At 35.7% G+C, this 19,265-nt stretch overlaps 1 protein-coding gene across 1 annotated transcript in view; it reads right to left on the bottom strand.

The window, feature by feature from the left end:
* LOC144448302 (myosin-IIIa-like) overlaps positions 1–19,265 on the bottom strand; it is a 28,043-nt gene that overhangs the window by 3,607 nt on the left and 5,171 nt on the right. Inside the window, exons 3-23 of the mRNA XM_078138489.1 lie at positions 17,753–17,818; positions 16,379–16,606; positions 15,641–15,755; positions 14,899–15,046; positions 13,971–14,091; positions 13,408–13,525; positions 12,590–12,661; positions 12,061–12,199; positions 11,314–11,539; positions 10,803–10,973; positions 10,066–10,211; positions 9,395–9,481; positions 8,987–9,050; positions 8,518–8,723; positions 7,907–8,018; positions 7,259–7,498; positions 6,434–6,583; positions 5,858–6,012; positions 5,412–5,643; positions 4,689–4,881; positions 368–447 (exon numbers count right to left, since the gene is read on the bottom strand). Coding sequence (XP_077994615.1) covers positions 368–447; positions 4,689–4,881; positions 5,412–5,643; positions 5,858–6,012; positions 6,434–6,583; positions 7,259–7,498; positions 7,907–8,018; positions 8,518–8,723; positions 8,987–9,050; positions 9,395–9,481; positions 10,066–10,211; positions 10,803–10,973; positions 11,314–11,539; positions 12,061–12,199; positions 12,590–12,661; positions 13,408–13,525; positions 13,971–14,091; positions 14,899–15,046; positions 15,641–15,755; positions 16,379–16,606; positions 17,753–17,818 — 3,069 coding nt within the window. The remainder of the gene's footprint in view (positions 1–367; positions 448–4,688; positions 4,882–5,411; positions 5,644–5,857; positions 6,013–6,433; positions 6,584–7,258; positions 7,499–7,906; positions 8,019–8,517; positions 8,724–8,986; positions 9,051–9,394; positions 9,482–10,065; positions 10,212–10,802; positions 10,974–11,313; positions 11,540–12,060; positions 12,200–12,589; positions 12,662–13,407; positions 13,526–13,970; positions 14,092–14,898; positions 15,047–15,640; positions 15,756–16,378; positions 16,607–17,752; positions 17,819–19,265) is intronic.

Raw genomic sequence — 19,265 nt, 5'->3', positions numbered from 1 at the left:
CAAGAGATTCCCCTAACTTCAATTTACCCAATAAATACAATTGACACTGTTTGTATTGTTCAAAAAGATTCTCAAACGTCTTGTGGTGTTTTGTCATGGACGATCGTTGTTATTTGTGCTCCACTATGTTGAAGTTTAATAGGCTAGAGGTGGGATGCTTCGAGAAGGCTGGACTACAATTCAAGTGTAGACCGATTTTCACGACCGAAAGGTTATAGTAAGGTGTCGTTGAATATTGGGTCTAATCTCGCTGCCAGACTGGTGACCATAGTCCCTAAGCTTTGTATGTCGAGCTTGTTTGATGGCCTGAGGCGAGACTTGTCATGGACACACTTGAACTTATCTAAGTAGTTAAATTATGTATTACCTTGGAGAGTCTTTCAGCTTCTTCCTTTATCTCCTTAGCAGTCCGATATTCATTTCTAATTTCTCTTATCTCATCTAGAACTAAATAAGGAAAGAATATGTTTAAATATGTATGTATGTATGTATGTATGTATGTATGTATGTATGTATGTATGTATGTATGTATGTATGTATGTATGTATGTGTGTGTGTGTATGTATGTATGTATGTATGTATGTATGTATGTATACTATGTATGTATGTATGTATGTATGTATGTATGTATGTATGTATGTATGTATGTATGTGTGTGTGTGTATGTATGTATGTATGTATGTATTTATGTATGTATGTATGTGTGTGTGTATGTATGTATGTATGTATGTATGTATGTATGTATGTATGTATGTATGTATGTGTCACAGATGACATATTTATATTTCAGTAAACTTAATATTTTAACAACATCGCATGGCCTAGTTTGACTGAAAGGTCAATAGACTGTCTCAAGGATATCGGATTTAGACCGTGCCACACAGGATTCCAAGCATACTCGAATACATGAGACGACGGTCTGCATTTCATAAATATCTAGGATTCATAGTGATCATTTATCAATGTTTTGAGTATATTTTTAGGGCATGATCACGCCCAGAAAAGCTCTATATGGAATGCATTGATTATTTGGCCATTGGTCATGCGTTATGTATATTTAGACTTTAAGGACGTCACAATAAAGGTCACTGGGGACTGACAGGCACTTCAGATTTGGCAAGAGGACTTGGCTTCGCGGGAAGTCAATGAACGAGGCACTATGCTGGGTGCTTGCCTTCGTCTCGAGTGTAGATCTTTAAACACTGTGTGTAGTCTGAGCTAATTCCCTTTAAAGTTCAAGTGTGATCCTGGTACGTACATACAGAAGTTGAGTCAGATATGAGATATGAGAGTGATTCGGGTGTTATTACTTGGTCTATCAGCTGTGTGCGAACAACAGAAAGTAGTAATATTGGTGGCGATCCGGGGCTTGAACAACAGAAAGTAGTAATATTGATGGAGATCCGGGGCTTGAACAACCATTTGTGTGTATAATGAATCAAGTTTGAACCTTACGAAGACTTACCGACAACCTTTAAGAAGAAAAACACAACCCCACTGGGTGAGTAAAACAAATTAACACTGTAACGAAGAAACAATGATGCATGAGAAGAAAAAGTTTGTACAAAAAGGGATGCGGAGAAGATTCAAGAACTTTTCGAAAGGAAACTTTAACGATTATGTTCCAATGGTGGGAATCCTACACGAACTAGAACTGATAACATCGCAGTAACGGAATATAACATTGCAGAAGGAGAGAATGTGTCTGAAAGCGTGGAATTTTGAATAACGAGACAACAATAAAGACTATGACAAACTTTAGGTGAAGCCATCAACGCGACCAACTGACATTCGATTCCTACAAGCACGAGTATGAAGAACACTTTAATTTTCAACAAAAAATATCGGACGCTTATACAGAACGCAGCAGTTTGCATGTGAAGTACATATTTAAGACTTTTGACGGACAAAGAACTCATTAATCATACGGTAGTAAAATTTTTTTAAAGATTGACATTATTATTATTGCTCAATTCATTTCTATTCACGATCAGCGAGTTTGTTACTGTGTGTACAAAGCTAATCATGAGAGACATGTGTAAGAAATAATAATTGTATGTTCGATTTAGTTTGACGACGAACAATTCTGGGAATCTATTTTCTTACCACAACCATTTCAGTGATGCTGTTTTACATCTCAATGGTCGCGTACAAGCAGAAAGAATATTATTGATTTATCTATGGAGAAAATTTTAGTTTTAATAAGGATATTTCTTGAAGTATGGAGTATTGGAAACTCCTCGAAGTTTTGTTGACTCTGAGTTGTAGTGAGCCGAAAACGCTACAGATAAATGCGTTGCTCACACGTTGAGTCTGATTTTGTGATGTAAGGTTCCTATGGTAAAGGAAGGAACCAAATTGATATAGTATTTTATTGAATCTGCTGTACAAGATAACTATTTGAATTCGAATTGGGTGTAAAACAGAGATCCGACCGAAATGAACTGTGTTATTGTTTATACGAAATTCCTTTCATATTCCGCAAGAATTTATGAAATTCCTCAGATGAACTGTTAATCGTTCAAACTTCCAATTATGGGGTCACCAAAAGGCAAACAAAAATGTCCATAATCATTTATAGATACAAAGAAAATTGCACCCATATACTCGATGAGAAAGGACTATTTTCACTTGAGCTGCGTGCATAATTTCTAGTGGTATTGATTCAAAGGGTATATTGAATTGCAATGAGAAAATTACCAACCTACTTATGGTCAATCAGGTTACTTGTAATGAAAACTAAATTGACTTATTGGATTAATATTAATGGTCTTAATAGTTCTGTATAAGTCGTTAACATACTGAAGATGTCAAATTTTAAACATGGATGAACAGCTAAGATGCCTGTAATGTTTAAATAATGACGTAGGGTTTCTTACACGACAATGATGGTGTTGGCGCAACTGACTTCTCTTGATGACTGTAACAGCTGATTAGTTAGTGTAACTTAAGGATAGCTGTAAGACAATACATTTAGGTCAGTGTTCTTGATAGCTGATATCAGGGTGAAATCACAAGTTACTGGACTTAGATTACTTGAATAACATTGACTGGTTAATTTTGACTTCACTAAACAAAGACGACGTCACTGACACACACTTTTATGCTACACCATTTTTCATAATATTGATTTCGTCTGCAGTTAAAGATTCAATTTGGAATATGATCACGAATATGGCATGCTGACCGTTTGTCAGTGACAATTTTCAATATTGGCGTGATGAAATATTTAAGAGTTAATATTTATTCATAGCATAGATATTTAATGTCATCATTTGATTTTACGAGACAGATACCTACATTCCTTTCAGATAGGAATACTTATGTTATAATTTAGTTATGTACACGATCAATCGGGTATAACTTGGTCAACATTAAAACATTCTCCTATTTATATTTCTTTATGTTCAACTTTTAAATGCTGCAGATATAATATTCCTAGCAAAGTTCTTTAGACCTGAGAATTCTATTGATGACTGTACTTGTCTGGTAGTGTTAATGAAAATAGAGGGGGCCCGAACAGTACGTTATGAATGGTCACATCGATCAGTATGATTGTGTGAATGATTGAAAAAGACTGGCCAGTCGAACGTATGTTTGTGATGTGATTGAGAAGTACACAATTCAATAGCCAACTCAGGATATAATTATTCTACGATTCAATTTTCGACTTATCTGTGATGTCTCTCTTTGATGTCATTTATTCATTAAAGTACATGTTGACGAAACAAGTATATCTGGTTCGGAATTTGAGATTTTAGCAATCTTAGTTTTCAAGGGTCGTATAAATTTTACATTTCTAACACTTCATACGAAACAGCATTAATTACTTCTTTTCAATTTTCATTTATGAAGGGTAAATTATTTTTTAGATATTTTAGTCTGTAACGAGGGCGTTACAAATTTTGGAAAGAGGGGAAAGTGTCACAGATGACATATTTATATTTCAGTAAACTTAATATTTTAACAACATCGCATGGCCTAGTTTGACTGAAAGGTCAATAGACTGTCTCAAGGATATCGGATTTAGACCGTGCCACACAGGATTCCAAGCATACTCGAATACATGAGACGACGGTCTGCATTTCATAAATATCTAGGATTCATAGTGATCATTTATCAATGTTTTGAGTATATTTTTAGGGCATGATCACGCCCAGAAAAGCTCTATATGGAATGCATTGATTATTTGGCCATTGGTCATGCGTTATGTATATTTAGACTTTAAGGACGTCACAATAAAGGTCACTGGGGACTGACAGGCACTTCAGATTTGGCAAGAGGACTTGGCTTCGCGGGAAGTCAATGAACGAGGCACTATGCTGGGTGCTTGCCTTCGTCTCGAGTGTAGATCTTTAAACACTGTGTGTAGTCTGAGCTAATTCCCTTTAAAGTTCAAGTGTGATCCTGGTACGTACATACAGAAGTTGAGTCAGATATGAGATATGAGAGTGATTCGGGTGTTATTACTTGGTCTATCAGCTGTGTGCGAAGATCAGAAAGTAATATATGTATGTATTCTACATATGTGTGTGATGCACAAACAGGACATAATCCATAGCTACATTTAATCGGAGTTTACTTGACATGTAACAGTTGTAATGTTCCACCATATGACTTGACAAGATGAATGTTATGTTACCTGTTAAATTTAATCATTTCTTTTTATAATATCATATTTTCATTACCTGTTGGATCACTCATTCTCTGTCTTAGAGCTGGCAGTACAGCTATTGATATCCAACATGGCGTCTTTTTGTCATCTTCACTGTTCTTGATGAAACTCAACGATGTGATACATAGATGTCTGATAAAATCATGGCTTCCTGATCTTTCTTCTTCCATTGCTACATGTACTATAAATTCATTCATATCAAACACCTGTGTAGAGAAAGATAAACGTGCCAACTGATTTTTTTTTTACTAATTTATAGCTTTACTTGAAGAAGTGTTTGGAGACAACTATATTCAGATATTATTCTCCAATATTTTTCTTCATTCAACCAAGGAAAATACGAGTGACCTAAGGGGTCTTTGTCAATACGAGTCGATAGACTAATAGTGACAACCCTTAGGTCTCAAGTATTTTCCGGTAGTATACCAGCACCAGTAATATCATAAAGAAAAGTCCAGGAAAATAATGGCAATTTTGAACGTTTTGACTCACATTTCGAATACAGCAGAACCAGTGACGTAGACACGCTTTGTCATGACATAGACGCCCGTTGTCGTGACGTAGAACGACCAGAGTATATGTTCCATATTTTTTGTTCTAAATTGAATATCACATTCATTATAATTTGAGACTGACCCATTTCTATATGCTAATCAAAGTATATTACCTATCAATTTTGTTTCCAGAATTACCTATTTAAAAAAAGAAACTATTTGTATTGCTAAAGTGCTCCTACCTTCATCGCCTCGCCATACAACAGACGTCCGCCGTTTTTGATGACCTCAGCGGAAACACAGCAATACTGAGGTCGAGTCCAACCCCTGACAAATACGTCATTCTTGGTTAGTCTAGTGGCCCATACATGGCCTTCTGAATCCATCTCTAGCTGTACACCTTTGCCAATAAACGTACGTATTCGTTGCGATTGAGAATCTTCATTGGAATAGGATAGGGATTGGAATCCAATTCTGAAAATATTCAAATAATGAGTAAGTATGTAACTATGGTAACCAGTAATGTATCTTTGTCTTCAATGAGCAGTTTCTTGATTTCGCATAGAATGAAAGATATGTCGTTGAGGGCACTGCCTTAAATCAACACATATATGAATGTAATACTCTCCACATCATTTATCCTGGTCAACTTACAAGATCCACATTAGACCAAGGAACCAAAACTCACCTTCCACGTTGTTGCCTTGACGACCCATCCACAACAACTGTGGGAGACCCAATACTGAACGCATCAATGGCTTTGGTTTTCTCCAGAAGGTAGAGACGACACCATACCCTGGGATCAAGAGATGGGACGACTGACATTGTATCCGCCAGTATGAACTGTTCGGTCAGAGAGAAAGAAAATATGTTATAAGAATATGTTTACTTATACTTTCTTTAATAATGATTATGATGATGCATACATACCACCACCTAGTTCCATCCCGAACTATTACAAGAATTCTGCACGTGTCAGCAGAAGAGTAGTTTTCAAGTTTAGGACGAAACGAAAAGAAAACATCCCCAGAATGTATAGTGCAAAGTTGATTGAGTACACTATATCAATGTGTTGACGTTTTTGTTATGTATCCTTATATTTCATTGTTTTTGTACATGGCTTTTACTTTGTTCCAACATTTCAGTACCATGCTTAGGAAATGTTTTATGGATCAATGATTTTGTTTTCTAAATATTTTAACTGGCCATGGTATGTAAACCTAATTTGATTGTACGTCATATCCTGCTCTGACGTCATATATACCTTTTGGAGTTCACTCGGATCGAATGCCTCATTGTTGTTCGTGGTGGTGGTGGTGGTGGTGATGGTTGGAGTAGTGGTGGTGACCTCCTTAGCTGGTGAGGTCCTCTTTACGACTGCCGCTGTCTTAACGGGTGTCTTAGCTTTGCCTACCTGTGAAAACCAAATCAGAAGAAAAGTTCATTATTTCATAATCCAATATTTTCCATTAATTAAACGAGTAGTTTACTTGATAATATAGTGTTAGTGTCAAACATTGTGTATCAGTTGTCAGCCTTCGCCGGAATCGAACTGAACGGTACAAAACTTAAGAAGCCGAGCTTGGCCAATCAGAACCAAGCCAGGCCAAACAAAATTATGAGTAAACCTATCAAAACGAACTGAAATACGTCATATTTTATCATAATTGACCCGTATTTCTTCCTAGAGGCACGGAGAACACCATACAACACCCGAATTATTATATACACCATTAAGGTTGGACGGAGGTTATGTTTTCACCTTTATTTGTTTGGTTGTCTGTCTCTCTGTCTGTCTGTCTGTCTGTCTGTCTGTCTGTCTGTCGCTCTGCCTGGTTGTTTGTTAGCAGGAAAGCTCAAAATCATGAATTGGTTTAGATGAAACTACGTAGAAATATCGTGTATGAGATAAGGCCATTTGATTACATTATGGCAATTTCAAAATTGGAGTCTAGTGAACCCAATAAATTATTACTAGCAACAGCTGTCGAGATCCAAACTTTGAGGGCGCTCTCATGCGAACTGCTTGGTGTGAACGGAGGTATACTATGCTTTAGGGAGTGCGCTTTAAATTCGAAATATTGAATACCTTGCCCTTTTTCTTCACATTGTGTTGATGTGTCTCTACTACAGCCTCAAAGACCTTCTCACCACTTTCTTGGACATTAGTCAGAAATTCAGACATCACAAGGAGTAATTGCTTCCGGAGATGTCTCATCCTTCGCCTTGCTAACCAACCCCTGATGCATTTCTGTGACGTCACAACATTTGCGACGTGGGAGTCCATAAGGGAATCGAGTTGTTCACTGTGCCAATACTTCAAAAACACCTGTGGGGAAAACAGAAGTAGCAGACAATTTAGTAGGTGAGGGCATGCGCGAATAAAAGCGATTTTATTGCGGTTTAACTTTGGGTTGGGCGGAGTCAAATTACGCCGAGTTATTGACAGATGTGACTGACCAATCAGAAATTCGTCTATCGTTAATACAGAGATGGTTGAATAATGCACGAAGAACAGAATTTGTATTCGTATGCTCCATGGATATGCTACACTTGGGCACACACATTTATCAAACATCAGAACATTGAACCACATTTTCGATAGTTGGAAGGGATGTGTTCTTTTACACATTAAATGTTCCTTTTGTTGCCTTCATACCGATTTTTTGGGTCATATTTTAAGATTTTGTGTGTGTTTTAAAGCCTCTTTTTGCACAAACGTGGTACAATGTCTTACCTTCGTCTTGCCAACTTGCCAGTCTGTGAGACCAGTTGATTCCAGTAAATGATAACAGTTGACGGCGTTTAATTGTACCTTGGCTGTCAGTGGAAAACAGAGAAACTTGTACCTGGTATACAGAAAAAAACGGATAGTTGTATGCAATTTTAAAGTAAGGTTTGCATTATTCAAGTGATACATTACATTGGTTTGGTAAAACAACATACATTTACAGAGGAGAGTTTGTGTGAGGACATTGGCTGAGAAATTTTTGAGTTTACCATATATGCACAGACAATATTATTTTCTAAACAGAAATTTACATAACACGTCTAGTGTTGTACTCGTATCGATTTGTGACTTTAATTGAGTCTTAAATGACCCTGAAGTATCATTTAAATTTCAAGACAACACATTTCGTTTCTCTATGATGCTCAATGCAAGGCCTCTAAACGTTCATTTTATTTGCATAAATGTAACAAATAGGTCTTTCCAAATACTGGTAATAAATTTACATGCTTCAGTATATCGAATAACATCAGTAATTATCCATATTTACAAGAATAGTTATGCAACAACAGAATGATTTACAGATTAAATGTATCCTATATGGGCACAATAGACCATACCTATTCATAAAGTCTTCAAATGGCAACCTGACGGCATACCCTAAACGTCTTATACTGGTAGTCTGTAGTACACCAGTACATCGTAGTTGGTCTAACACTACTTTGTCTTCGTATCGTCGTCCTTGTTTCTGATGATTTGGTTTGATACATCGTATAAACTGTGGCTCTGCGGCTAAAACCTTCTCCATCAAGTCAGTTAATGACTCCTGCAAAGATGACCAAAGGGTGAATAAAAAACACATAAGAATTCGTTGAAAAACAACCATAACAAAATACAAGAAAAGAAGAAAATTTATTGTTTTTTATTCAAGTTGTATTATGGTATTGAAGACGGACGGACGGACAGACGGACAGACAGACAGACAGACAGACAGACAGACAGACAGACAGACAGACAGACAGGCGGACAGACAGAAAATAAATCATATGGCCGTGTTTCTTAGGTGTGGATAAACAGATATGCACTTACCTTAAAGCATGAACTTAGTGTTGTCTGCTGGTTTTTATTGTCACTTTTCTTTGTTGCGCTGACTCTGAGAAAGTAGAAATTGGAAAATGGACATTGTAAGGACATATATATTTTCAGTACATGTACTTGTAATTTACCAAGTTGTTAAAACAATATCCTCTTGTGGTGATATAGCCAGAAAAGATATATAATTCAGTATGAATGATAACCCAGAGTTTCAAAATTATAGTTGCTTAACCACGGAATCTCAGAAAGCTAGTTCTATACCAATGAAATCACAGGAATCCAGGCAGGATTCACAGGACCGTTTTAGCGCCCTGGGTGCATTTTATCATTTGTCATCATGACACCGTTGGTGGGCGCTTGCTCAAACGCCTAAGTGTAGCTATAACAGAGACCATGACTTACTTTTGTTTCTGTTGATCACCTGACTGACGTTGAGGTCGTGAAGGGCATAGAAGTATGGCTTTCCTGTCTTTTGAGCGACCATCATTCCTACAAATACAATGATAATTCTATGAAATGCTATACAACACAACATATCAAGTAACACCAGCCTCTCTAGCTCTTCTCCAATCACATCGTTGCTATAATATTGCATCGATAGGGTCTACTATAACACTATTCATCAGCTATAAGGTCTATTTGTCTCAGGGAACCCCCATTTTGCTAACAATGCCAACTTGGAAGATTTTCGAAAATGTAACGATGTTAAGAGTTTAATCATAGATCTTGGAGTGGACGCAATATTTATGGTTTTATCAAGAATACATGTAGTTTAATCAGTTAATAATAATAATAATTAATTCTTGTACCATGACCAATGGTTCTAATTACTTAAGAGTAACATTTCACCTCCAGGTCTACAGGCTTAGTCAAAATGTTCCTTTCCTGGCTTTACCTGTCGCTCAGGTAAAGCCAAGTGAAACGTCACTCGTAAGTAATCACTTTGTATTATCGACCTTATGAATGTAATTAAGGATAGTTTAATTAAGGTTTTACGTACATGTTGAGTAAAATATTAAAAACTCAGAAGCATACAACAAAAACAATCAAGAAAATCAATGTCTATTCCTTACCTCCTGTGAATAGAACCTGTACTGGATATCTTTGCACGGAATAGTTTATTTATGAAAGGGTTCTCACTGTTCTTCAGACAGCCTGTAAGATTCTGATTCAGACTATCTCGATTCTTTTCTAAGAACCCTACAGCATTGTAAACAACCTAAGATACAAAAAGGGATATAGTTGTGTAAGTATTAATTGAAGTAAATCGACGTTGAAACTTATTTTAATGACTGACTGACTGACTGACTGACTGACTGACTGACTGACTGACTGACTGACTGAAAGATGAACTGAGCATTTTCACCTATACAGAGTATTGGTCATTGCTGGACTGTATGAATGGTTAATATAACTATTTGCCTTCTTTTTCTACAGTACTAAGAAGATCAATAACTCCTTGTACACCATAGTTGTTGAAAAGATGTTTAACAACCATTTTAGTTTTGTCTTACCTTACACAGATACAGGTATTATCTTATGTTTTGTTTTCTGGTGGTGACAGTTATTACATATTAAAATATTATTAAAACTAAAGCAAATTGAATCATGACTGACAATTTTGGAAGTCTCACCATTTCCTGAATATGATAAAAAAAATTACCGTTTGGTACAATGTTTTTTATCATGTTGCTGTCCTCGCTGATTTGTTCCTAGATACGTCATGGTATGTGTTATGCATTGTCCATTGATTTTAGTAGAAAATGCTGTCCTTGTTACAAACTGTGTCGTGTTTACATTACCAACTTACCTCCCCTGCAAAATGTCGTATTCCAAAGACTGCTCCTCTATAAACCCCGGATGTAGCAGTGTAGGATGGGTGCCTTGACAAGCGATCATTGAATTTATGAACCAGAGTGTCGTCAGTGGCCTGTGGAAATTTACTTTCTTCGTCGAGTAGAGCAAATATTCCGATAGGTCTCTAAGGGAGCAAATGAATTGACAAGACAATCATCAAATGAGTTCTCAAATAAATTGCAATGACAACTTATCGTACATGATATATGTAAATATCTCCTGCAAAATAAGTTGTCAGGATTCAAAGCTGTATAACAAAGTTTTGCTCATTACTAAAAATTGAGTTATTCATACACTTTATTGTGTTTTCTCACATGCCAGATTCATCGTGACAAAAAAGAAATGTGCAAATTGTGTAAGCCATGTTCCTTTGTTTCACTGTAAGTAAGTAAGTAAGTAAGTATGTATGTATGTATGTATGTATGTATGTATGTATGTATGTATGTATGTATGTAACCTCTTACCTCCATGAATAACTGCAGTAATCCTCTGTTGTTATTAAACTTGACTTCCTTCATAGAGATGCCTTCATTTGCATATTCTAATTGCTCCCAGGCAAAGATGTTTTGATTAAAGAAGTACTGTAATTGTTCATTGGTAAAGTTGATACAGAGTTGTTCAAAACTGTTATGACTGAAATTCTCAAAGCCAAAGATGTCTAGGATCCCAATACTGCATCTTGATTCATTGCTGTCAATACAAACAGAAACAGAAATACTGGCATGATTATTATTCAGATTCGCAATGTCTGTTTACAGATTGGGAAAGACTTTTTGGAATACAAAATTAACAACAAGATGGTAAGTTATCATACGACGATAAGTTAGCTTATGTCTATGATCGCCACATTGAAGGTTGACAAACAATTAAAATTATCCTACTAGAAATTGAGCGCCAAATATGTGATAATGTAATTATGTTTAAAAAATGAAAAGATGATGATGATGATGATGATGATGATGATGATGATGATGATGATGATGATGATGATGATGATGATGATGATGAGGGCGGCGACGGCGGTGGGATGGTGGTGATGGTGAAAGCAGCGACCATGGTGGTGGTGGTGGTGGTGGTGGTGGTGGTGGAGGTGACGTGGTTGACCCACCCTACTATTTTGCACTGCAACGTGTAGGAAACACTTCACTGTGCTTCTTTTGTGATATGAATAAGTAAACCAGAAACCAAAAATAACTTTGAAATAAACCCACCTATATTCATCTCTCGGTGCCAACATATCATTAACCTGACCAACGATCCAACCAAACAAACGTGCATACAGAGCTTTGGCTAATGCATCCCTACCATCGTTAGCTTGCTCTACACTCTTCAACATTACGATTCTCTCACCTGTCAGCAAGAATTTCAAACTAAATATTTCAACAAACATGTACTTGATAACAAAGACGTCGTCATCATTATCATCCAGAACAATTTATTGATGATAGAAACTCAAAATGAATCGATCTGTAGAAATTAATATCGAAATGTTTTACAGCGTTTCAGGTTGCTGTTCACTCTCTCCGTTTGGCACAACCAATTTCGAAACTACATATTTTATTACACATAATATAGAAAGATCCCACAGTGCAACGCTTTGTATTTGATATATTTTAAAAGGACGTTACAAATACTAATTCGTGTTTATCAAATGATGGTTACTGGTTTTATGTTAAATAAATCAAACTGAAACTTTTTTTTTCATTTTCTAATGCTAGAATGATGATACATTATTCATACCTTTGGCGAATGTAGTTGTTGATATCAAAGCGGCTGCAAGATCCACGGGATCCACGCTTAGTAGAGTGGCAACTGTAATAAAAGAATATCATTATACAATTGAAAAAATGAAAATTATAGATAACGTTAAATAATGCTTTTATAATATTAGGTTTGCCTACAATCTCGTCAAAAGAAGGGTCTACCGAAAGGAGTACGTATCAGAACAAAACCAAGATGACGCTAACCGATGAATGGTGTCTAACACCCAGTACGGAAGATTGTCCTATCTGTGTCATACAATAATTACAATTCTACACAACCGGGGAGTTAGATAAGTGAACCTGATGAAGCATCCGGACTATGGCCATGAAACTGTTGCCATGTGAAAACAACAGCAAATTCAGTAGGGTAGGTTGTACTTATTTCATTATAACTTCGTATGCCTGGGTTTCATATCTGGAGTATTGACAACATACATATATTAACCTTGTCACATCTATATGTCAAAGGTCTGCTAAAGATTTCAAGACGCAATTTCATTTACTCTGTGGGTCACAAATACTGTGAAAAGTCTTTCAAAACATTGTAAATTAAATCTATCCCTGAGCATATAATTCCAGTCGTATAGTGCACTATAATATAGACGAATGATCACAACAGCTAACCCGTGCATAAAAAGAATGGTCAATATTCAGGGACTAAAAATATGGTACCTAGGTTTGAATTCGTTGCCGATTAACAATAAACTACTGTGTAAATTCAGAGTAGAACATTCTATAGTTGCATAAAATTTATGACAAGAAAGATATTTTGGACACACTACAAAATTATCTTACCAACTTTCAGATAATATTCATCACCAACAAAGGCACCATCAAGGTCATAATCAAGTTCAAACTCAGTATCAGCTAAGTTGACAATGGCAGCTAAGACTGTCAACATTATGTCAATGTCCTGAGAAAACAATAAAATAGATATGTAAAATTGTATTAAGGATGTGTAGGGTGTCACGTGTATGGCTTTACTGTAAATTTTGGCCTATGAACATACCATAAAATTTCAAATCTTGAAAAGTTAACGTTCTGGACTTGCTTCTTTCACAAGCCCCCTCCCCATCCAAAGTGAATAGATAATAGACAAAAAAAATCATTCGATACAATGGATTAAACCTTAGCCTGAGCTTGAACACAAGACATCTATTTTAGGACACATCCAAATATCAAATACTACACTTGGCGTTGATTGTTTGAATTGGCCTTTCCAAAGAATGTAATTGTTTACATACAGGGGTCTTATCAATTAAGAGTTTAATAAGAGTTTACTTTGAAAATCAAAGTTGTGTCTATTTCCTTTCACGCTGGTCATCTGGATTTCATTGTAGGGAAGGAGGAAAACTTACTTCATGTGAAAATCCTACGGTAAGTAATAACTTCTTTAGTTCATCAAACTTTGATTGGCAGTGTTGGTAATCTCTGTCAGAATTAAATACTTCCTTCACTGAATGGTTACTGTTTAGGATTCTGAAATATACAAATAACATAAAAATGCTGAAATGTATAAATATTATAATATACAAACATTGAAATATACAAATATATATACGAAAATGCTGAAATATAGAAATACTGTACACAAATGCTGACATAAGCTTACACATATATTATGCAAATACGTAGAAATCTACAAAATTAATGTTAGACAAAATTATAACATATACAAACAATATGAAAATTAACTGCCATGTATACAAACAATATGCAAATTAGTTGCCATGTATACAAACAATTATGCAAATATTTTGGAATGTACAATTATGCAAATATGTTTAACAGTAAAGCACGCTATACATAGAACCAACTATAGTTATTTTCGGGAAGCTTTGATAATGAGTCCATGTCAAGTTATTGTATAATAATTATGTTACAGCTCATTTCAAGTTACCATTCACTGGCTGTGTTTGATACAACCACACAGAAACCAATAAGAAACTGTATATGCTACACTTGAAGATACTAAGATTAAATGAATACAGTTTTTGTGATATTTTGTCTAAAAGGAAATAAACTAAGTAACATGATGCCATAATGTAGATATCAAATACAGTCATCAAAGCATTGGCGCCCACGTGTCTGTCTAGTTGCAATATTTCATTTAAATAAAAGTAGTAAGAAATTGTGATCTTGCGTAGAATATGCAATTACACTGGTTTGTGCATGGTTGTATCAAACAAATCCGGTGAACGGTCACTTGAAACGAGCAGTATCAGTTCTTTGATTTTTACTTTGATGTTGCATGAGGGTACGGACATTGTAACTAGATTGTTGTACCTGTGTTTTTCTGGTTCAGCAAGATAGTATCTATACCGTTCATCTTCTGTAAGACCAGCAAACATGTAATAAAAAATGTGGAAATTTCTCTCTCCCTGGTTCTGGAAAACGACTCTGGATTTTTCCAACAAGTAGTCATCAATGCTAGCTGTGAGAAGAAAAAATGGGCGGATAGTGAGAATTATTATTGAAAAACTATAGATCTGAAAGAGGTATGGATTTTTTACATTGACAAATTCACATTTTGATCAGAAAAATAACTTTTACTACTATCAGCATATGTGTTGTAAGTCAGGCACATTGTTTATACGGCCTATTTCAAGTTAACGTTAAATTCAGCAGTTCTGTTTGATAAAATCATGCACAAACCAATAAGAAACTGCACATTCTACACTTCAAGATAGCAAGGTAATTGCAATTTTTGCTACACTTTGTCTAAATGAAATAAATCATACCAGACGCAGACACCCGCGCGCCAATGTTTTGACGTCTGCAATTGATGTGTGCATGGTGACACTTAAATTTGGATAATAAAAAATGTCGCATACAACTGTATTCTTTTAATCTTGCTATCTTAAGCATGCGCAGTTGGTTTCTACGTTGTTGTATCAAGCAGAGCCACTGAACGGTCACTTGAATTGGGATGTACTTCTCCTAATACACATATAAGAAATAATATTCAATATCTATTACCAGTCTAAAGTCATGACATGATTCCAAATCGCTGTTTGTTGTTTCTTACCTCCAACTACCTTGCCGTCCGTTGTAAATTTGATTTCGATAAATTTGCCAAAGCGACTGGAGTTGTTGTTCATTACTGTTTTAGCATTACCAAAGGCCTCAAGTAGAGGATTTACCTGTGATCAGAGAATGTACAGATATAAATTAAAATTGTTATCAGGATATTCCAAGAGAGCAAAGGAGAAATATCAAATACATCATATAAATGAATGAATTAATTAATTAATTAATTAATTAATTAATGAATTAACAAACGAATGAATGGGCAAAGACAAAATTGACTGACTGACTGACTGGCTGGCTGACTGACTGACTGACTGACTGATGACTGGTTGGTTCGTTGGTTGACTGACTGACTGACTGGTTGATTGATTGATTGATTTGGAAACTAATGGAACACGGATTAGCAAACAAACACATACATACATACATACATACATACATACATACATACATACATACATACATACATACATACATACATACATACATACATACATATATGTTATGAAATATTTAGAAATGTTCGGGTTTTCACCTGGCATTTCTCTGTCTCGGCAATTTATACATACATACATACATACATACATACATACATACATACATACATACATACATACATACATACATATGAAAATGACAGCGCCCATTCGTAGTAACGGAGATAATATTATATCAATGGTAATCAATAGCGCCTCTCTATCACAAAGATTCAAATTACTTTGTTTTTATACTTTACCTGTAATATCTTGTCTTGTAGCCCACGTTGATGTGAATGACAATGATTCATAATGTGTTGTACGATGAATTTAGCACTTTCAGTCTTACCAGTTCCAGATTCACCACTGATCACACAGCACTGGTTTACACCTGTACGTTTCATTTGCTGGTACGCTTTATCAGCAATGGCGAACACGTGAGGGCGCACTGTCCGTCGGTATTTCAAGTTAACATATTTTGTCGATTCCTACATGAAAAACAAAAATGTGAACAAAATCGAAATATAAGAATTTCCATGCTCAGTTAAATTATTTGTACATCATTTACCCGACGCACGTCTTGACATGAAAGTTACAACGTCTTTTTTGAATGTCTATAGATAAGACGTATTGGCCTGGGTCGCCACATGTATTTCCTTGTAATACATTTTTGAATCGCCAAGCAATACTGAAATCATCTGTATATCATTTATAACCTGTTTACACATCAGCTATATATTCTTACAAACATCAGATTATTTGTAGGATCTACTTGAACGTACTAAAGAATGTTTTTTTTTTCCTTCACAGCTGCATGCTGGTGTTGCATACTCATTTTGTATCATGACGCATGGCACCGTCATCATCAAAATATGAAGATTGCGGACACAAAACTTAAAATTATAGTAGAACAAATAACTTTGCACCAACGTTTGTACATTAGGGTGACCCTATCTTTTTCTTATGTTTCTCATTACCCGACCGACAGAAATGTTCAGCTCTAACATCAAAATTTAAAAAAAAATTCACCCGCCCCTAATATTTTGTGAGACAGCGCCCTCTCTGGCAAGAGAAACATATAAATAGGGTCACCCTTAACTGGTTATTATGGATTTTTTGTTTTCTCACTGCGCGCTGCATGACATCAATCCATAAGAAAGGATGGTTTCTCTGGTTTGATGAGCCGTACCAAAAATTGCGTCAGTGAACGCAATTTTATTGAACATGCTAAATTTTGTTCAATTTGGCTTGCCTCATTGGAACTATCAACACCAATACGTATAATAATAGGACCTTTTCGTTAATTGTAGTCTAGAATAACATGTAAATATGTCAAAAAGTTACAGAAAAGCAAGACTGTGTTTTGCTCTATGACTTTGGAGCGAGGTGTTAAAATATATAGCCGCCCGCCCACGTCACACACTACACACACCAGGCAATTGTGATATCCCGTGACTTTGGTGAGTTGCTTTAGTTCAATTTCCTCTTATCATAAAAAATTGACTTAATTACAAATAAGATTTATTTCTATGATTCCTGTCTGAAATGTGAATGAAATGAGGAACAAAGTTATGAAAAAGAAGAATTTTGTCAATATAATATTTTGGCGGGAGATTTATCATGACGTCACATACCTCATATTTATAGATTGGTAGCGAACGGTACGGGTTGACTGCTAGTAGTATATCACCAATATAGGTCTGAAAAGTAAATAAAATGACATGCAATATTGATCAGTTTGTGTGGATTTATCAAAAACACTCGTGCGAGGACAATTTTTTATCACTATATTGACAACTACTTGGAAATAATAAGTACATACTTAGATTATACAAATAGTGACACTGAATTCTTGCAAATACAGTAATGGAAATACAAGTTCTTGCCAAGACCATTTTAAGCACATCAAACAATATGCTTAACATGTAGGAAAACAAAATGAACTCATTTGCATAATAAAATATTCAACTCATATGCAAATTAAGCATGATGTTTAGGTAAGTTACTGTGAACACTGTACAACAACATTAAATGGTAGAACGCAATTTTAAACAATATCGTAAATGTGTTCACCGGTAAATATTGAGGCTTTGACAGCGAGATCGTCTGTCAATAGTTTCATTCAAACATGTGATCTGTACCGTCTTTCACTACCTCATAATTGGAGAGTGAAAAGAGACAGCAATGAAAAGTTCGTGGTCGTTTGTGTGTCGTCTCGTGGCACCTTATCTAATTTAACTGGACCGTCATGTATGACTTCGCATCTCAGACGAGTTCACAATCTAAACTTTGACAAGTGATAAAAGAGTTCGTGCTTTCAGGTAAAGCAGTCAACTGGATAATCATGTTAGTCGTAGTTCGGACTTTGCATTGAAGCTGAGACCACTAGATTCATCATGGTAGTTTGAAAGCGCGCCGCTGGTCTTACCCAGACTGTCCTGTCATGATGGTGGTAGGAAATAAATTTGAATTTATGGAATATGTCTGAATATTCTTGATATCTTCAGTTGCTAAGTAACAAACAACCACTGACCAGACATCCAATAAACAATAGATAGAAAATGGTACCCGAAACTGGGCAAAATGAAAGATTGACTCTTTAGTTCATTTTCGCAAGTCAAAACAACTGCACCGTTGCCGAAAGGGGGTGAGTAGTTTTTACGACAATGTAAAGTACAAGTATTTCAGTATCACCAACATATTTACGGTCTTGTTGAACGCAATAACATCACCCCCATACACCCGAAATGGAAGATAAGAGAACATTGCTGAATCCAATTCGACCGTAACGCTAAATATTACACAAGTAACAAACCTTTTAGCGGTCGACAATGTTGTGTCATTTATAAATCCCAGATTGTTCAAAGTTTCGAGAGCAAAACAAAAAGAGGTTTGGGGAAAAAAGGCCTTGTCTACTCTAACAGCCCTTTAAGATATCGAATGATTTAATGTGTTCTAAACGAGCCCCGGTGTTAATAGGAAACCGTTCAAGCTTTACCTTTCCTTTAAAAAAAAACTTTTTAAAAATGACCCACAATTGTTGGTGCATTTAGGGTCAAATAGTCAACGTCATTAATTATAAGCGCCCTAAATACAAACCAAAATGTAGTCAACGTTAACTGCCTTCGCAATTTCAAAAGTTTGTTG

Source organism: Glandiceps talaboti, chromosome 17, assembly GCF_964340395.1.
Source record: "Glandiceps talaboti chromosome 17, keGlaTala1.1, whole genome shotgun sequence".
In the NCBI taxonomy this organism is placed as follows: Eukaryota; Metazoa; Hemichordata; class Enteropneusta; family Spengelidae; genus Glandiceps; species Glandiceps talaboti.
Note: the sequence above shows the minus strand (reverse complement) of the source record. Positions and strands in the feature narration are given on the sequence as shown.